The sequence below is a fragment of the Musa acuminata genome, chromosome BXJ2-8, assembly GCF_036884655.1.
Source record: "Musa acuminata AAA Group cultivar baxijiao chromosome BXJ2-8, Cavendish_Baxijiao_AAA, whole genome shotgun sequence".
In the NCBI taxonomy this organism is placed as follows: domain Eukaryota; kingdom Viridiplantae; phylum Streptophyta; class Magnoliopsida; order Zingiberales; family Musaceae; genus Musa; species Musa acuminata.
The window spans coordinates 9,882,440-9,899,689 of record NC_088345.1 but is presented as its reverse complement, the minus strand read 5'-3'; the positions used below and the strand labels follow the sequence as shown (position 1 = coordinate 9,899,689).

General features: G+C 43.6%; 2 protein-coding genes across 8 annotated transcripts; both read right to left on the bottom strand.

The window, feature by feature from the left end:
* Window positions 1–5,054: 5,054 nt before the first annotated feature.
* Window positions 5,055–6,244, bottom strand: LOC135619119 (GATA transcription factor 1-like). Its single transcript, XM_065120816.1, has 2 exons — window positions 5,895–6,244; window positions 5,055–5,790 (listed from the first exon to the last, which is right to left on the bottom strand). The coding sequence occupies exons 1-2, from the start codon at window positions 6,099–6,101 to the stop codon at window positions 5,164–5,166; spliced, it is 834 nt and encodes a 277-aa protein (XP_064976888.1). The 5' UTR covers window positions 6,102–6,244; the 3' UTR covers window positions 5,055–5,163.
* Window positions 6,245–12,009: 5,765 nt separating this feature from the next.
* Window positions 12,010–16,518, bottom strand: LOC103993141 (xyloglucan galactosyltransferase KATAMARI1 homolog). Of its 7 annotated transcripts, none has more exons than XM_018830875.2 (4): window positions 14,046–16,518; window positions 13,146–13,373; window positions 12,929–13,014; window positions 12,010–12,613 (listed from the first exon to the last, which is right to left on the bottom strand). In XM_018830875.2, the coding sequence occupies exon 1, from the start codon at window positions 15,989–15,991 to the stop codon at window positions 14,258–14,260; it is 1,734 nt and encodes a 577-aa protein (XP_018686420.2). In that variant the 5' UTR covers window positions 15,992–16,518; the 3' UTR covers window positions 12,010–12,613; window positions 12,929–13,014; window positions 13,146–13,373; window positions 14,046–14,257. The 7 variants fall into 7 exon arrangements, with proteins under 7 accessions (XP_018686420.2, XP_064976886.1, XP_018686416.2 ...); XM_065120814.1 differs by having other exon boundaries at window positions 12,010–12,609; XM_018830871.2 differs by having other exon boundaries at window positions 12,929–13,254; window positions 13,330–13,373.
* Between the last annotated feature and the right edge of the window lie 732 nt (window positions 16,519–17,250).

Genomic DNA, 17,250 nt, shown 5'->3' with positions numbered 1-17,250 from the left:
GAATCATACTGCAACGAATAGATACGAACGAGTGAAACGTCTCGTAATATTAGAAAGATATAGACTAAGTTTGAATCTTTAAAAATAATGAAAGAGATGAGCTCAGAGGATGTGCTCATTTTGCTAGCGATTGAAAGCGATAGATCACATATAACATCTTTGACCCATAGAATATTAAGTATAAATTTTTAGGTTGAATTATTGTTTGATTTGATACATGTTGGTTGAATTAGTGTTGATATATATTAACTATGGTCTTATCACTACAATATTTCAAAGTTTGGAAGTATTATATGTGGAATGAAGGATTTTGACTATCAAATCAATTGATAAATTATTTAATCTAATCTATATATTAAAATAAGTGTGTATGATTAACTACGATAGTTATAAGGCATAAAACATATGTTAGGCCGAAGTAAAAGATCAGACAATATGTCGAAGATTAGAATTATGTGTCAGAAGTTTATCGGAAGCTCGCCGAGAGTTCATCAGAAGCTCGCCGAGAGTTCATCAGAAGCTCGCCAAGAGTTCGTCGTGAGTTCGTTAGAAGTTCGTCGAGAAGTTTGTCGAAAGTTCGTCGAGAGAACAATTGACATACCGGACAGAGATGACTTAGTTAAATATATTAATTATCATAGTTAGACCATAAGTTAAGTTAGGATTAGGAGGTAATCTCACTAATTTAGTTAGGGGCCAACTAGGCCCTTAACATGGCTGAATTGGGTTGGTTGAATAGCCCATTCAGCACTTGAAGTCACAGCCGACGGTGACACCGCTTGAGACTCAGTCTCCCAAGTGGACTAGGCGGTGGTACTGCCCAGACTGGGCGATAGTACTACCAGCAGTTAATGCTACAAGGCAATAGTACCGCCTTGTCATGCGATAATACCACCCTGTCATGTGGTGGTACCGCCAGAGCTCGGTCTCCGAGCTTTATCAAGCGATCATACCGCCTAAACTAATCGGTGGTACCATCCAATGTCAGTATGTAGACGGTGATACCGTCCAATAATAACAGTGGTATCTCTAGTACCCAGAAAATTCGAGACGAGACACTTTTTTACTCCAATTTTGAAGCTATTGGAGCCTATAAATACCTCATCATTTTCTATATGAAAGGATACGAAAGAATGAACAATATCTTGAAGTCTTGTTAAGTGTTGTAAAAGTACTAAAAGTCCTTCTCATCCATTCCTTTCTAAGTCTTATGATCATTCAAGAGATGTGTAAGGCTTATAAGGATTGTCTCATAAACCCATAAAAATAAAAAAGTACTATAAAAAGGATGGTTGGTATTTGCTCATTGAAGGAAGACTATTAGTGGATATCGGTGACCTCGAAGGAGAAGGAATCAGAAGTGAATGTAGGTCACAACGATCGAACCACTATAAATTCTGATATGCTCATTTTCATTCTATTTTTTATTACCACTATTACTTTCTAAGTTAATTGTTAGTTTATTTACTCTAAAGTGAAGCACCTTCCGAGCACTATTTTATTTTTTGCTGAACTAATTAAACCCCCTAGGTGCCAACTCGATCCTAACACTATATATGACTATACCAATATGTCTCATAAAAAAATATTATTTACTATTTCAAATTAAAAAAACTTAAATAAATATAAAAACATCCAAAGAGACTTGAATTTTTTGGTTGATAGTAAAACAATGGACAACTAACAGCCATTAAGCATTGGGAATAGAATTAGATTAAACATGTAAAAATCACTTACTTTTGAGGGAGATAAATGCAAATTTTCCTGAATTAATAAGGTGATTATTCAAATAAAAATAGAAGCACAAGAAACAGTATGGGTTGCTCCGTTTGGGCCTATGTTGGGCCTTAGTTGGACCGATTCGTTCCTTGTTATCTCTTTACTAGCCTTTTACCTCCAAACAAAAACAGATTTATGTTATATTTGAAGAAGTTGTTATAAAAGCTTAATGATTTTATTTATTAATATAATATATATTTATACAGATTTGAGGAAGAGATATTTTTCAATAGATAATTTTCAATCGTGTATTCAAATCATGCTGACGACTCGCACAAGAGTTGCCATTTATTGTGAGCTGAGCCTGCCCTTACGGGCTACTGCAGAAGACACTCACGCTTCCTTCTCACTGTCGTGCATCTGACGCACTCCGAAGTCGTCGATGGTCATGTGAGCCTTTGTGGCTTGGGTGTCCGGCGGCCAGCAACGGTACTGGGGTACTGCTTCCCGGCCTTGCAGCACTCGGAGTCGTCGTATTGGTTGCAGTTGCCATGACTTACTCGATCCAAATGAATAAAGGTTTGACTTCAAATTCTAAGTCAACGTGGAACAAACATACAGTCGAAGCTAACATCAATTCTAAGCGGGGAATCACCTTTCAAAGTCAATGGTGGTGGGTTGCCTTGCCATGACTTGTGAGCTCAAATGAACAAGGTTTTGACTTGGAATTCTAAGTCACTGTAGAAAAATCATGTAGTAGCTGCTAACACCAATTCTGAAGGGGGGAATGAGATGTCGAAGTCGATGATGGGTTTCTTTGCCATGACTTCTGGGCTTAATCGAACAAGGTTTTGACTTTGAATTCTACGTGTCTGTGGAAAAAAAACATGTTGTAGCTGATAATACCAGTTCTAAGGGGGCAATGAGATGTCAAAGTGGGTCAATTTTCATGACTTTTCTGCTCAAACGAAAAAGCTTTTTGGCTGAGAATTGCAAGTCGTTGTCGAAAAAATATATAGTTGTTGCTATATAGTGATCGATGTTAGACCCTATTTTATTTTTATTTTTAATTTATCTAACTTAAAATCCACTCGATATTAGTTTTAATTAGTCATGTTTATCTTATCGTTACAAGAAACTACTTAAATAAGAGAGGAAATAAATCTCCTACTAGCAATAATATAGTAGGATGGATATATCATCGAAATTGACTAAGCTGCTCGAGCCAACACTGTGTACGTGTCTTCCACATCGCTCCTGCAATGTACCGCCGAGTGCCAGAAGACTACTACTGTTCAAGCTTGAATGATTGGGGAGATGTGGGGACGACGACGCATCTGTTTGCGTGAAGTGCGCCCACTCGCTGCCCATGGAGAGAACAACGATGGCTCCATAAATGTAGCAGGAAGCACTGTGCTCGACGACAATGGCTGCGATAGGGATAGATGCTCATCGGATCTTTGCAAGTTGTGGAGGCGATGCTACGTAGAGGTTACATTAGTCTACTGTTCTCCTCCTGTTTCGTCCACTAAGAATGCAAGCAATCAAAATTTAGATGGATTTACTGTTGTCTTTCGAGTAATAATGCGATTGGGGAAGATTATAATGAAGAAAAATAATGATTGGTGTGGGGAGGAGTCTCCAGATCCAACTGCTGAGAAGAGGAGTGAGTGTTGGCATGTCATCTCATGTACTTGCAATTGGAACAGCAGTTCAAGAAACGAAAGAAGAGGAAGAAAACACTAAGCTTTTTTGTGTCTTCTGGCCGTGCAAACTCTGATCACAACTCACAGCTGAAACAAGCTGGATGATAGTGATCGCCAATCATAAGCGACTGGGCTTCAACAATGAGTCAGAATTGCTTTAGGCTTCTGCTTCTTGCAATGGCTTTTGAACACAGCTTTCACTGCCTGCACAAAGTGAAAGTAAGGAGAATGGAGAAGAAGAAGAAGAAGAAGATGCCGTCTCCATCAAGTCTAATCCTTTATATATAGTCTCCCTCATTGAAGATTCACCTTTGGAAGAAATATTTACAAGCATCAGTACTACATGCATATACCAAATATAATTTCCTGTTCAGAATCCAAAAGCGTTGTTTACTAGAAGAAATACCATCACAAGTGATAGATTGGTAGGTTTTATATCTTTGTTATCAAAAGAGTAGAGAGTAAATGCCAACAGTAGCTGGAAATTCTCAATGCTGCATATCAATAGACTGTAGCAACTGAAGAATGGTGTAGGTAGCTATTCACCCCTCACTAGGAGAATCAAAATAAACTATATAGTGTAGCATATGCTATGCACATGAGCAAGAGATGTGCTCTCTCTCTCTCTCTCTCTCTCTCTCTCTCTCTCTCTCAAAAGGACAGAAACATTGTTTGATGAGCAATTAAAATTATTGATGATGACAAAAATCTAATACAAGTCAGTACATAAGTAAGATAAACTGTGAAATTGATGTTAAAATATGGTATTAGTGGTGTAAGAAGAGTATAAGAAGATCTAAGAAACAGATCCATATAATGGATCTTGAATAGTTAAAAATATTATGATTTATCATTGTTATTGTTGTAATCACATTAGGATGTAATTATTGGGTTACAGTCAAATTTGCTTCTTTTATGGTGTAAAATAATGACAAAAGAAACAGCAGCATTAATTACAAACTTTTTTTTTTTTTTTTATGATTCAATTGTATAGAATAAAATAAATAACCAATCAAGAAGTAGTAATCACAACATATTATAGACTTGCTTGGATAGCTGTGCCTGCACCATAATCCATGCCACCTTTAGCAGAAACTACTGTGTGATCCTTTGCACTCTCTCACCTCATCTTAGAGATCCAAATCGTTGGATCTACTTGGCTCCTCTAAAATATGAGCACTGTCCATGATATTTAATCTCAAGGTACATGAATCGTGCCAATCTGTGACTCCTCCCCGAGGTTAGCTGGTGGATGCACCAACCCCATTGCCACACCTTTCACCACCCAACTCCACTGGAAGCAAGAGGAAGCCATGGTGATGCTGATGCTGATGCCTTGGATTCATTTTCTTTCTTATCCTGACTTGATGGGTGAAGAGGGAAGAACAGACAAATCAGATTTGTTCTTTGTTCTTCCACTTAAAGCTCAGTAGATCCCTTAGAATCAATATCAATGGATAGCTAAAGATGGAAGAACAATTAAATCAGATTATTTCCCCCTCCAAATTTACTGATTTCCTAAATGAGAGATTTTCTTTTTTCTCCTTGAGGGAGATTAGGGAGTTCAATGTGTGGTAAAAAAAACCAGAAAAATTATGAGCTACTCTGTCACTAATCACACAAACTAAATAAACAAGAGAGAAAATGATTCACTAAAATAAATGAACAAATGAGCACAAAGTTGACATTTTTTTTTGTCTTTCTCCCTAAAATCAACGAAAGCGTGGAGGAGAGTACTCTAATGGAGGAAAGAGTTCGCTAAGGGGGAAGGATTTTGCTTTAACGAGAGGGTGGGCGGTGGCGCCCTGGTGTTGCTCCGCAGCTCCCGGGCAGCCTTCTGGCGGCGCAACTCCAGGATCCGGCGGTGGGAGTTGGAGTGGATGGCGGCGGAAAACGTGGGGCTGCTCGCCGGCCGGTACTCCGGCACGAGGCGACCGGACTTGTACCTGACGCCGCACGCGTTGCACAGCGTCTTCGGCCCCTCCGGCCCCGCCCGCCACTGCGGCGTCTCTTCCGCCCCGCAGTGCCCGCAGCAGCGCCGCTCCACCGCCGTCGCTCTCCTCGCTGCGGTTATGTAGGCCGGCTCCGGGGAGAGGCCGGCCAGCACCCTCCGCCGCCGCCTCCGTCCCTTGCTCCTCGGTCTGACCGGCGCGGAGAAGGAAGCCGCGGCCGACAGGACCGAAACAGGGCTCGGCCGCTCCCCCACCGCGCCCGCAGCGGCGCCGCTGCTGCTGCTGCTGCGCGACTGGGACGGCATGGGTATCTCGAACGACGTCTCCAGCGCCGGGAACGCGTCCTTGTTCGCGAGCCACTCGAGCTCCTCTTCCTCCTCCTCTCCTCCGCCTGCCCCTTCCGCCGGCAGCCCCTACAAAATCCCCCGCACCCGCACCCCCACAAACCACAAGAAAAATCAGATTTTGTTCATTCCCCGAAGACAAAAATCGGATTTTGACGAGGATGGAGCAGAACCGGGAGGCCATCGACGGACGGCTCGAAGAAGTCGTGGAGGAGGAGCGCCTGGTGCTGCAACTCCCCCGCTCCGGCGGCAGGCACGGACGACGCGGCGGCGAGGGACGGGTGGTAAGCGTTGGAGGTGAAGTCGAGGAGGAGTAGCTCGTCGGCGAAGCAGGCCTCCCCAGCTGCCGCCGCCGCCGCCTCTTCCAATGTCTCCACCATCGCTTTCTCCGAGAGCGCCAGACCGGTTGTCTTCGTTTGCTACCACTCAGCAGCAGCGGAGACAAACGAGAGGATAAAGCGGAGGACGATTTATTCTAATTTTCCTCTCTTATTTTTTTCGAGTTTGCTTTAACCCTTCCTCACCTCCCTTCCTTTCCCTTCTCTGCTTTCTCTCGCCCTTCTCACCAACCCCCCCGCCCCCCAATCATTCTTCGGCTCCGTTTTGGGCCACTTCGTAGTTTTCGCCTCTAATTGTTTTACCATAGTAAACGTTCCCATGGCACCCTATTATCGGTTACAATCGACGCCCGCTCTCAACACTACAAACCGTTACATCTAATCCGAATCCGATATATCATACCATATGCGTTCGATAGGTTGCCGAAATCATTATAAGATAATGCGAGGCAAGAAATAGTGAATATTTACTCTTATAAATCTGCTACATTGTATACATCTGTATTCACCATATTTAAATTGAAATGATGAGAATGTAAATAATAATATTAAAAAATATATAGGAAAATGGATCTCGGCAGACATCTGTATCAACCACGCAGATGCATAGACTGGATCGACAATAAGTCTTCTGTCAATGGATGTACGAACGGTGAGGACACATTGAAGTCTTTCTTTATTCTGAACATTACAGACAAACTTAATGTTCTTATACAAAATAATAAACCTCTCATATTATTGATCATATAAGTGATTCCTTTTTAAAGCAAAGGAGGAATCGTATTGCACTGCTTAATAATATGTCATATACGACTACGTTGTTGAGTTTTTTAGTATGGTAGATAAGATGTGATCTTCGAGTTAGTGTGTGATTAACGGTTCAAATCTTTGGAGACCAAAACCCGATGGATCTAAGCGTTGAACATAAAGTTTTAACGCAAATGTAAAGAGACATAGCACTATCATGAGATGTTAATTTGACTCTTCCGAAGCTTTGTTTTGTGGCCGACTGCAATCTCTGTGTTCCGCTTGCTGCATCCGACGCATTTGGTCGGCTAATTATTATTTACCTCATTAGTATTATAATTTTTATACTTAAAAAATTTACATAAAATTTTTATAATTTTAAAAATAAAATAAATAATTGTGTTTGTCTTAACATCATCGGTTACATTGACGAAAAATACAACACGTTGTATTTGATGTAAAAATAATGAACAAAAAAAATAATTTTAATATTCTTTTCATTTTCAAAATGTGAGATGTTGAAATTATTTTTATTTTTATTTCGATAAAATCGTTGGAAAGAAAATGATGTTGAATTATTTGTTTACTCATTATTTTCACGTTAATCCAATACTTAGTGTCACGTGTTATGTTTTGTGTCAATACAACTGATAACATTAGGATCGGAATTATTTATTTTATTTTTAAAATTATATAAAATTTAATATCATTGTTTAAGTATAAAAATCATGATGATAATAGAGCCCAAATACATAGGGTAATATATAATTTACCTATAAACTTAAATTTGATTAGCTACTTAGCTATTAAGATCCGATTGATTGCTGTATGCACCAATTTGCTCCAAAGATACTCATATCTGATTTAGAAGAGTTTATTAGAAGATTGGAGCATTTGAATTCTTATAAACTTTATTTTACCTAAATCCATTGTTTATTTGGTTTATTAAACCCACCTTCTTTGGATGCATATTTTTTTTACTGGAAATCAATCAAAATCCGAGTAAAGTAAATTTGACCTCGTGTATCCAAAACCTGATTTATATGCATCTAATAAACTCAAGTTCCTTGTTCGCAAATAAAATTTTATATTATTTCGAAAAAAATATAACTCTAATTACTATCGACTAAGAGTATTATAGGGTTAGTTTTGCATGAGCCCTATAATATCCTAAATTGTAAAGGCTCAACATTGTTAGTGAACCTTTATGCCGTAGTCGAGATATCAGCATGGCTCGGTTAGATCCCGGATGTGCAAGGTCGCCCACGCGGATGCTCAGGTGGTGAGGGTGAGTGTCGGGTCGGGTCGGGTTTGAGCCTCGTCCCCCGAGCGTGGTCTTCTCTCTTGGCGAGTGGCTTGCTTCTCCGTCGTTGAGCTCCTGCACATAGGTCGAGGTCGGGAGGGAGATTTCCCGACTCGACCCCTCCGAAGCTTAAGTTAGCTTTTGGTGGAATGAGAGATTCAGTGTTCGAAGTGCCTCTCCCCCCTGAGTAAGGAGGGTTAGCTTTTATACCTTTGAGGATGAGTTGGTCGTATAGGGTCAATTCACTAAGGTAGGCTCCTCGGGCGGCGATCGACTTAAGCTTCTATACGAGCATCGACCGACCTGAACGGATCAGCACCGTGCGACGCCACCTCGAGCTTTCCTAGATGGATGTACCGTGATGATGTCGTTTGTACGGAGGGGGTGACAAGCGGCTGCCCGCCACATGTGTGCTGCGTGCCACATCGGACTTGAGTTTTCACGTTTGCATCGTCATGTTTCCTTGCCTAGGTCCATGTGGGCGATGCCAAAATATGCCCTATCATTCTCTAGGGGGGGGGGGGGGGGGGGTTTGCGGTGGAGGGGGTGGGTGGTGTGGGGCATGGATTGGTGCCTTTTGTTGGTTGGGTTGGTTGTCGTGCTAGGAGTGGTGGTTCGGTAATTGGTTGATCATGAGCTTCTATTCGGGAGATGGACTGGTCGAGCAACACTACTCGGGCATTGGACTTGCCAAGATGCAACTCGGGCATTGGACTGGCCACGAGGCGTGGCTCGAGCATTTGACTAGTAGTGAAGCGTGGCTCGTGCGTTGGATTTGGTCGAGATGCAACTCGGGCATTAGACTCGCCGCGAGGCATGGCTTAGGCATTGGACTAGCCGAGATGTGACTCGTGCATTATACTATCCATGAGGCGTGGCTCGAGCGTTGGATTGGTCGAGATGCGTCTCGGGCATTAAACTAGCCGCGAGGTGTGGCTCGGGAATTGGACTGGCTGAGATGCGACTCGGGCATTAGACTGGCCGTGAGGCATGGCTCAGGCGTTGGATTGGCCGAGATGCGACTCGGGCATTAGATTGGCCGCGAGGCATAGCTCGGGCGTTGGACTGGCCGAGATGCATCTCGGGCATTTAGACTGGCCGCGAGGCATGGCTCGGGCGTTGGATTGGTCGAGATGTGACTCGAGCATTAGACTGGCTGTGAGGCATGGCTCGAGTGTTGGATTGGCCGAGATGCGACTCGGGCCTTTGACTGTCTGTGAGGTGTGGCTCGGGCGTTAGATTGGCCGAGATGCACAATTGAGACACTATTTGCCCGATGTGCACCAATGAGGCACTGTTTGAGCAAGGTGCACCATTGAGGCACTATTTGACCGATGTGCATGACTTGGGCACTGTTTGACCGAGGTGCACAACTCGGGCACTTTTAGGCTGAGGTGCACCATTAAGGTACTGTTTGGTCGAGGTATACAACTCGGACACTGTTTGGCCGAGGTGCACCATTGAGGCACTGTTTGGCTGAGGTGCACCAATGAGACACTATTTGGCCGAGGTGCACCATTAAGATACTGTTCGGTCGAGATGCACAACTCGGGCATTGTTTGATCGAGGTGCACAACTCGGGTACTATTTGATCGAGGTGCACAACTCAGGCACTTTTGGGCTGAGGTACACCATTGAGGCACTGTTTGGTTGAGGTACACAACTTAGGCACTGTTTGACCGAGGTGCATAACTCAGACACTATTTGGCCGAGGTGCACCATTGAGGCACTATTTGGCCGAGGTGCACAACTCGGGCACTGTTTGGCCGAGGTGCACAACTCGGGCACTTTTGAGCCGAGGTGCACAACTCGGGCACTTTTGAGCCGAGGTGCACCACTGAGGCACTTCAGGGCATCCAAAGTGTCGTATAGGGTCATCTGGGCCCGAAATGCAGCGTCATGCTTTGCTAGGTTGAAGCTACCTACGTAAGGCTCGAGCACAGGGAGGCAGAAGTTTTACAAGGTCAGCTTTTCCTGAATCTCCTACACAAATTAGGTTCATGTTGGGGGAGCCTCACCGAGCTATACCTTGGATTTGTGAAACTCCTTTTAGACCTTATCAAGACGTCGATTGACCGAGTGTAGCTGAGCCTAGAAAGAGTTCGTCGAATTGGATGACAGTGTGTCAGGCTCGGGGGTGCTCGAGTAGGATCATCGGAGGTCTTGAGCGTTGTGCTCGGGTGGTGGCCTTGGATTCCTCGATAGCTCTTCGGGCAATGGGGTAACGTTTGCCATGGCAGGTTGTTGAGGGGCCATCGGTGGCATGGGGACAAGAGCTGATGGATCTCGTTGCGACGATTGAGGTAACGTTGACTGCCGGGCAAGCTAAGGAACAAGGAGGATGATGGTCTGCATCATTTTTGCCTAGGCTTGAACTTGATGCATGAGGCTAAGGAACTCCTCGATAGAAACAAGAAGTTGTCCCATGATGGCCCCGGGGGGTGATAACTTGGGGTCGATGAACAACCGCCAATAGCGGCTCGGGGTTGCAGTGGAGGCGTTTTCTTCTAGGCTCGAAGGAGGTGGGAGTCATCCTCCAAATCTAAAGGTTGAGTGCATTGGGAATGGCTCTTCTCTAAGGCGTTCGGTTGGAATTGCTTGGCTGGGGATGATCTTATGGCATCGGGACCCTCCTTCTAGTGTCAAAATATTAGTGAACCTTTACGCCGTAGTCGAGGTGTTAGCACAGCTCGGTCTGGTCCCGGATACACAAGGTCACCCACGCAAATGCCCGAGTGGTGAGGGAGAGTGTCGGGTCGGGTTCAAGCCTCGTCCCCCGAGCGCGGTCTTCTCTCTTGGCGAGTGGCTTGCTTTTCCGTCATTGAGCTCCTGCACACAGGTCGAGGTCGAGAGGGGGATTTCCCGACTCGATCAATCTGAAGCTTAAGTTAGCTTTTGGTGGAATGAGAGAGAGTTCACTGTTCGAAGTGCCACTCCCCCCTGATTAAGGAGGGTTAGCTTTTATACCTGCGGGGATGAGTTGGTCGTACGGGGTCAATTCATTGTGGCCGGCTCCTCGGGCAGTATTCGACTTAAGCTTTTGTACGAGCGCCGACCGACCTACACGGATCAGTGCCGTGCGACGTTGCCCCGAGCTTTCCGAAATGACTGTACCGTGATGATATCGTTCGTACGGAGGCGGCGACAAGCAGCCACCCACCACATGTGTGATGCGCGCCACATCATACTTGAGGTTCCACGTTTGCATCATTGTGTCTGCTTATTTGGTTCAACGTGAACAATGCCAAAATATGCCAGATCAAACCTCTCCAAAATTTCATACCAAAGTGAGGTAATAAACAATCGAACATGTGGGAAAACTACCACCGTGACTTTGTAAAAACTCGAAAGGTAACGCAGGATCATGTAAGCATAATTCAACGTAATGCTTTATTAGCTAATTGAATCGGACATATTTTACTCGTTTTAAATGATCGTGCAATAATGAAAAGAATGGGACTTACGGCTACTCCTCCATCATGCACAAAGTCCCCACGCTCAAATGTCCATACGACACCGACGATAAGGCCATGTGACGATCCAATCCTACCCGTCCATCTTCTACCATTAAGCTAGTTGGAAGCCCATGATGCCCGATCCCGCACAAACACAACTTCCGGCAATGCGACAACAACAAGTCAAGTAATTATAATTGCCATCTCACGACATGTACAGCCATCTCTTGGAAGTTCATAAATATCACTTTAATGAGTTCATTTATTGTTCATGTCAAATATTTTTGGGCTCTGATGGCATACTATTTAAAGCAAAGCCATCGCGTATTCTGTACAAATACTATGAGGAGCTGAAGGATATTATCTACTCTTCCACCAACACCAGTGTCTATCTTAAAACCCTTGAATTTGAAGGATAAGTTATAAACTGATTGAAAATTACACAGACTAAAAAACATTATTTTAACTACAAATATAATTTCTTTACATATCTCAATAATATCAAAAGATCGAGTAAAGCTTAAATAATTAAGACTTTACAGCTTTATTATTATTGTCGTAGTACAAAATCATCCATTTCACTTGGATTCACATGCCAAGCTTGATCCCTTAACCTAGCATAAAGAAAACTTAATATAATCAAAATTAATATTTTATTTCTTCTAAATTATCAATCATGTTTGAGGAATAAAAATTATCCAAATGCATAAGCTCATACACCAAAAAAGAGCTGAATGAAGAAACCCGTAAACTCTCACCGTCAATTTTATCGAAACATAAGCATCGGAATTATGTAGCCGAACAAAACACTTCATCGTGAACGTACCGATAGAGATCCTAAACAAGTGTGGCTGGCTTTAAGATTGACATTAAAATGGTTGTCCCCGTTTGATAGCCCAAAATGTTCCCTCTTCATCGATTGCTTCAATCTACGCCCTCCTAGTCACATAAGGAAAGGCTGCTCCTTACGATACAGCAGGATGCCTTGCAAGAAAATTTGGCATCTGCTCATCCACCGGTGGCCAAGATGCTTCTTGCCATCTCCCTGCCTATTCAAAAGTAGATTCCAAATAAAGGAAAAGCAAGCACACAATCAATGTTGATTACCATATCATGAATAACATATTATGTAAGCAATTAAAAAGCATCTATTAAAGTTCTGTGGTGGCCATCACGCACTTTAAGACCACCAAACAGTGCGGACTACTACTACCACATAAAATAACACACGGTAGCCATGACAAATTGATGAAAGCTGAGAGAGATCAATCGTTCAATCAAGCACCATGAATGAAGAAAATGAAAAAATTGTCCCTTACAGATATGCATGCATCATCCGCAAGAAGGCAAAAGATAAAACTTACAGAGCTTGGTCATGTTGGTTGCTTCAAAAGTCTTGGAGCAAGTGACATTGTGTGACAAATTCTTGAATGGATTGGCGACTCATATCCTGCATGAACAAGCCCGTACAAGCATTTTGTAGTGCCAAAAACATGCATTATTCTACTTCATGCATCCCCCTCAGAACCATAGCAACTGGTGCTCACATCAACAATAACTACAGGAACCTAAACATCTTACTTGAAACGTGTATAACATAGAACCAAACACAAAAGGATTTCCAAAGCTGCTGGCTGTATATGTAGTATAGCACCTTACCGAACTGACAGACGTCTTATATTATTAGGTTCTGTATTCAAAATTCAACTATTGTTAGGAAAGATATATACAAATAGGAAATTGATAAATGGAAAGCACATCTTACCTAATGCAAACATCACAAGAGATCAAACCCCTCCTATGGTTCATCTGTAACAGAATACAAAGCCAAGAAGTATAATGTCATACTCCACAATACGATGATTCATACTCCATAATATCAAATAATCAATCCATTTTATAAAATAATGTCATGCCGATGTGTCACAAACGTACCTTGCACTTTAGGGAAATAATCTCATTCCAATGATGATAATAATAATAAGATGACTACCATCTAGATGCCAAAATTCCTCATACACCAGATACTGGTGTCAACTCTAGGAAGCACATTTATATAAAATCACAACAAAAAATTGAAGTTGCTCAAAGGTTAGGTTTTAAGGACATTTCAGAGATCATATCACTATCATGTGTATGCAATTGATCAGCATCAAATTGGCAACATTCATCTGTTTCGTGTCCTTTCTTTATGTCAGGAAATTATACACTCAGTAAGACACTAGGTAATCACATTGCCATGGCCCATGATAGTCTATTTTTCTCGCAGAAGGATTTTCATTAATTAACAAGATAAAATAATTACATTATATATTTCTCATCTGGTCTGAGTAAATCAGAACAACACAATTACATAATATTTCTTATTCTAATCTTTGTGAAATATGTAATGGAAGAGTTACAGATTTGCTTACAGACAATGTGCTAAAATAAAAAACTATAAAAATATAATATGTAGGGAAGACGAAATCTGCTACCTACCTTTGAAGTTCTAATTATTGTTGTAGACACATTCTCACAATTTGCAGAAAAACTCAACTGATATACACTCAACAATGATGATCAAGGCTCACTCATCCACATATCTGTAATTTGATGATTTACTTGCATTCAAGTAGCTTCAGATTGTACCAATGTGATTATAAATCATCGTAATCAATTAGCCCTGCCTTCTCATCACTCCAGAATACAAGTCAAGCCTGACTCCTTTGTTCATTCTTCCAAGATTTCTTAGCAGCTTCAGCAGATATAGTGCCAGACTCTCCGTTACCATCCTTCGGCTTAGAAAAGAAAGGATCCCACTCATGTGGCCCAACTGTTTGCTGGCCATCGTCTAACAAAGCATATTTCCAGCTGTTCTCTTCGATGAAGTCCTTATCTTCACGGCCTTCAATTACATCCCTTCTTAGTTTTGTAACTTTGTTGATGACTGCCTGAACTGCCACATCAAACGCATCCTTAAGAGTCTCCAGTTTAGACCTAGGGTCTGCATATATTAGCTTTGGTATAAGGCTTATGACTCTCTCTCTCATTATTTCCACAACATCTGGAGGAATTTGCTTTAACCGCTCCTCAATGCTGACATTCTGCTTTCGAATATCATCCTCCGGGATAAACACCGAATATGTCGAGTAGTTCCTCGGGAGATGCCATGTGTACTGTATATAAGCAGAACCAGGATGGAAGAAAACAGGTATGCAACCAGCCAACATGGAGTCAAAAGCTGATCTCCTTGTATATGAATCTCCCTGAGGTTGTAAGCAAAACAAGGAACTCTGGAACATCTGCATTATGCTGCTTGGGGAGTGACACTTGCTCTCTCCAAAATCACACTCCAACAACTTACATACCTTGGACCTTTTGCACTGATCTATTATCTGCCCTCTGATTGATATTGGATTATCAGGCCGTGGCGCACCTGCAAATGAGATTAGATACTTCCGTTCCAACTTCCTCATCCGGTCCTGCCAAAGGAAAACATCACCATCCTTTGCTGGATGAAAGTAAGTAGGATATGGTACCCCAAAATCATTAGCATTCCATGGGCTTGCCTCCACAACCAGCATGGACATATTTCTTGCAGCTGGCAAGAACAGAAGCTTATTCCCCCAATCCGTTTCAGAATCCGTCAATCTCCTGAAATCCCAAGTGATCCTCCCAGCCACCAAGAAATGGTCCCTTCCCCCCATCACGTTCCACTCAGGCCTCTTCATGAGCCAATCAACCAAATCGAGAGATGCAGCATCCCTGACTGAGATATTGTATCCCCAAAGATATCGAGCTATGTCAAAACCAGCATAGAAGGGCACGAAAATAGCTGCGGCAATGGATGAATCCTTGGTCAGGCACTCGTACTGCTTCATTCGGTTGTTGAAGATCACATCCACCGCGAATTGATTGGTGGCATACCATCCGGTGTTTGAGAAGACCCCTTCAGCATTCTCAAGCGGAGGCCCCAGACCAGCATTGCTTGTGAATTTGCACATGTTGGTCCAAAGGCTCAAATTCTTGCAATCTCGGAGCATGTCGGCATTGAACCGCGAGGGGAGGTCATGGACGTAGATGTACCTCCCACCGCACGGATCGCTCTTATTCTCGATGGTCCGGAGGGCCCGGGTGAAGGGGAACGCCTCTGGTGCTTGACGAGTATCCGATGGCTTTGATCTCGGCGGTGCCTTCATTTTGGGCAGTTCAAACGCTTCATATGCTTCCGAAATCCGCTGGGGTTGGGCCGAAACGGAGAAGGGAACGGGTTGCTCCGGTTTGCCGATAGGGTTGCTGCTGAGAACAGTGAAATGGAAGTAGAAGATCATGATCCAGAACATGGCCGATAGGGTGGCCAAGAAGCAGAGCCGAGATGGTGGAGGCTTGCCGTTGGCCTTCTCCATCTCCTCGTGATGGTTGGACTCTAACGACCGCCGTCTCATCAAATTCCAGCCCAAATTCAGCTTAATTGATCAATCTCTATCGAATAAACTCTCATCAAATTGAGAAGTGCAGACCCAGTTATCCGTGCCCTCCCCCAAATCCAAAATGCGAGAAGAGGAACTATCACCCACCAGTCTCTAGAGCCGTCAACAACAAATCTCCGCTAAAAAAACTCAAAATTTGCGCATTGGGTAAAGCAAAATATCGATTTCAGAACACTAAAATTACAAAACCTAGATTGGGATTGTCATGAAATTTGAGTCCCATGTGACGCTCCCAAATCCCAATAGGAAGGGAAAAACGAAAACAACCGCTCAATTTAATTTACACCAACAAGCATTGAGAGAGAGCCGGAAAACACAGATTTCGATGGAGGTATGGAAGAGCATCTTGTAATCGAAGAGGAGGAAATGAGGAGAGATAGGGTGCGGGGTTGGCCACCCTATATATGCCGCGACGAGAGGGAAGGAGAGGGCTTTATTCTTGCCCACCCACAACCGGAATCTCGGGAAGGCGACAACCGGAGTTGGCCTCACGAAGTCGCCCGTGGAAAAGGGCCGGCATCGGCGCATTCTAGAACGCTGCGCCCGTCCGTCTCAGTCGGTGGCCGGTTGCTCCCCAGCCACGTCGGACGCACCGAGCTACGTGTCGGTTTCCCCTCGCCACGTCTCCAGCACAATTTCCGACTCACGGGCCCGGACGTATGGAAATTTTACGCCGTTACGCCATCGACTCCGTGACCGAAGCGGGACACGTGGCAAGGAACCACCCAATGGCTGACGTATCGCGCTTACCGAAGCATCACCGCTGCCGACCTTCCACACGGCATGGATCCTTTTATGAGCCGGGGGAACTTTTGGCTGGGGTACTAGCCGTACGATTGGACGACATGGTGGGCCAATTGCTGAGTCCAAATCACGAGGTCGGTGGGTCCGTCAGGTAGTTCGTCGCGGGTACCCAAACCACTGCCCGTCTTGAAACCACAATATTCGGACTACCCGTTCTCCGCACCCGTTTAACGTACCAACGACCGAGTGTGTGGAGACCACAAAGGCCACCGACGAGTGAGACGGTAAGTTGGGGACGCGTTCTCTACATCAGAAAATGTTGCCGTGGTACCTTCTGGAATAGGACGGTGGCATCCAGCTATGTCGTTAAGGTTACCACGTCGGTGACCTACTAATCAGACAGACGTCGACAAGTCAAAGTCAAAGCTCCTAAAACGACAAAAGATACTACATTGTTCTCCGCCAATTAG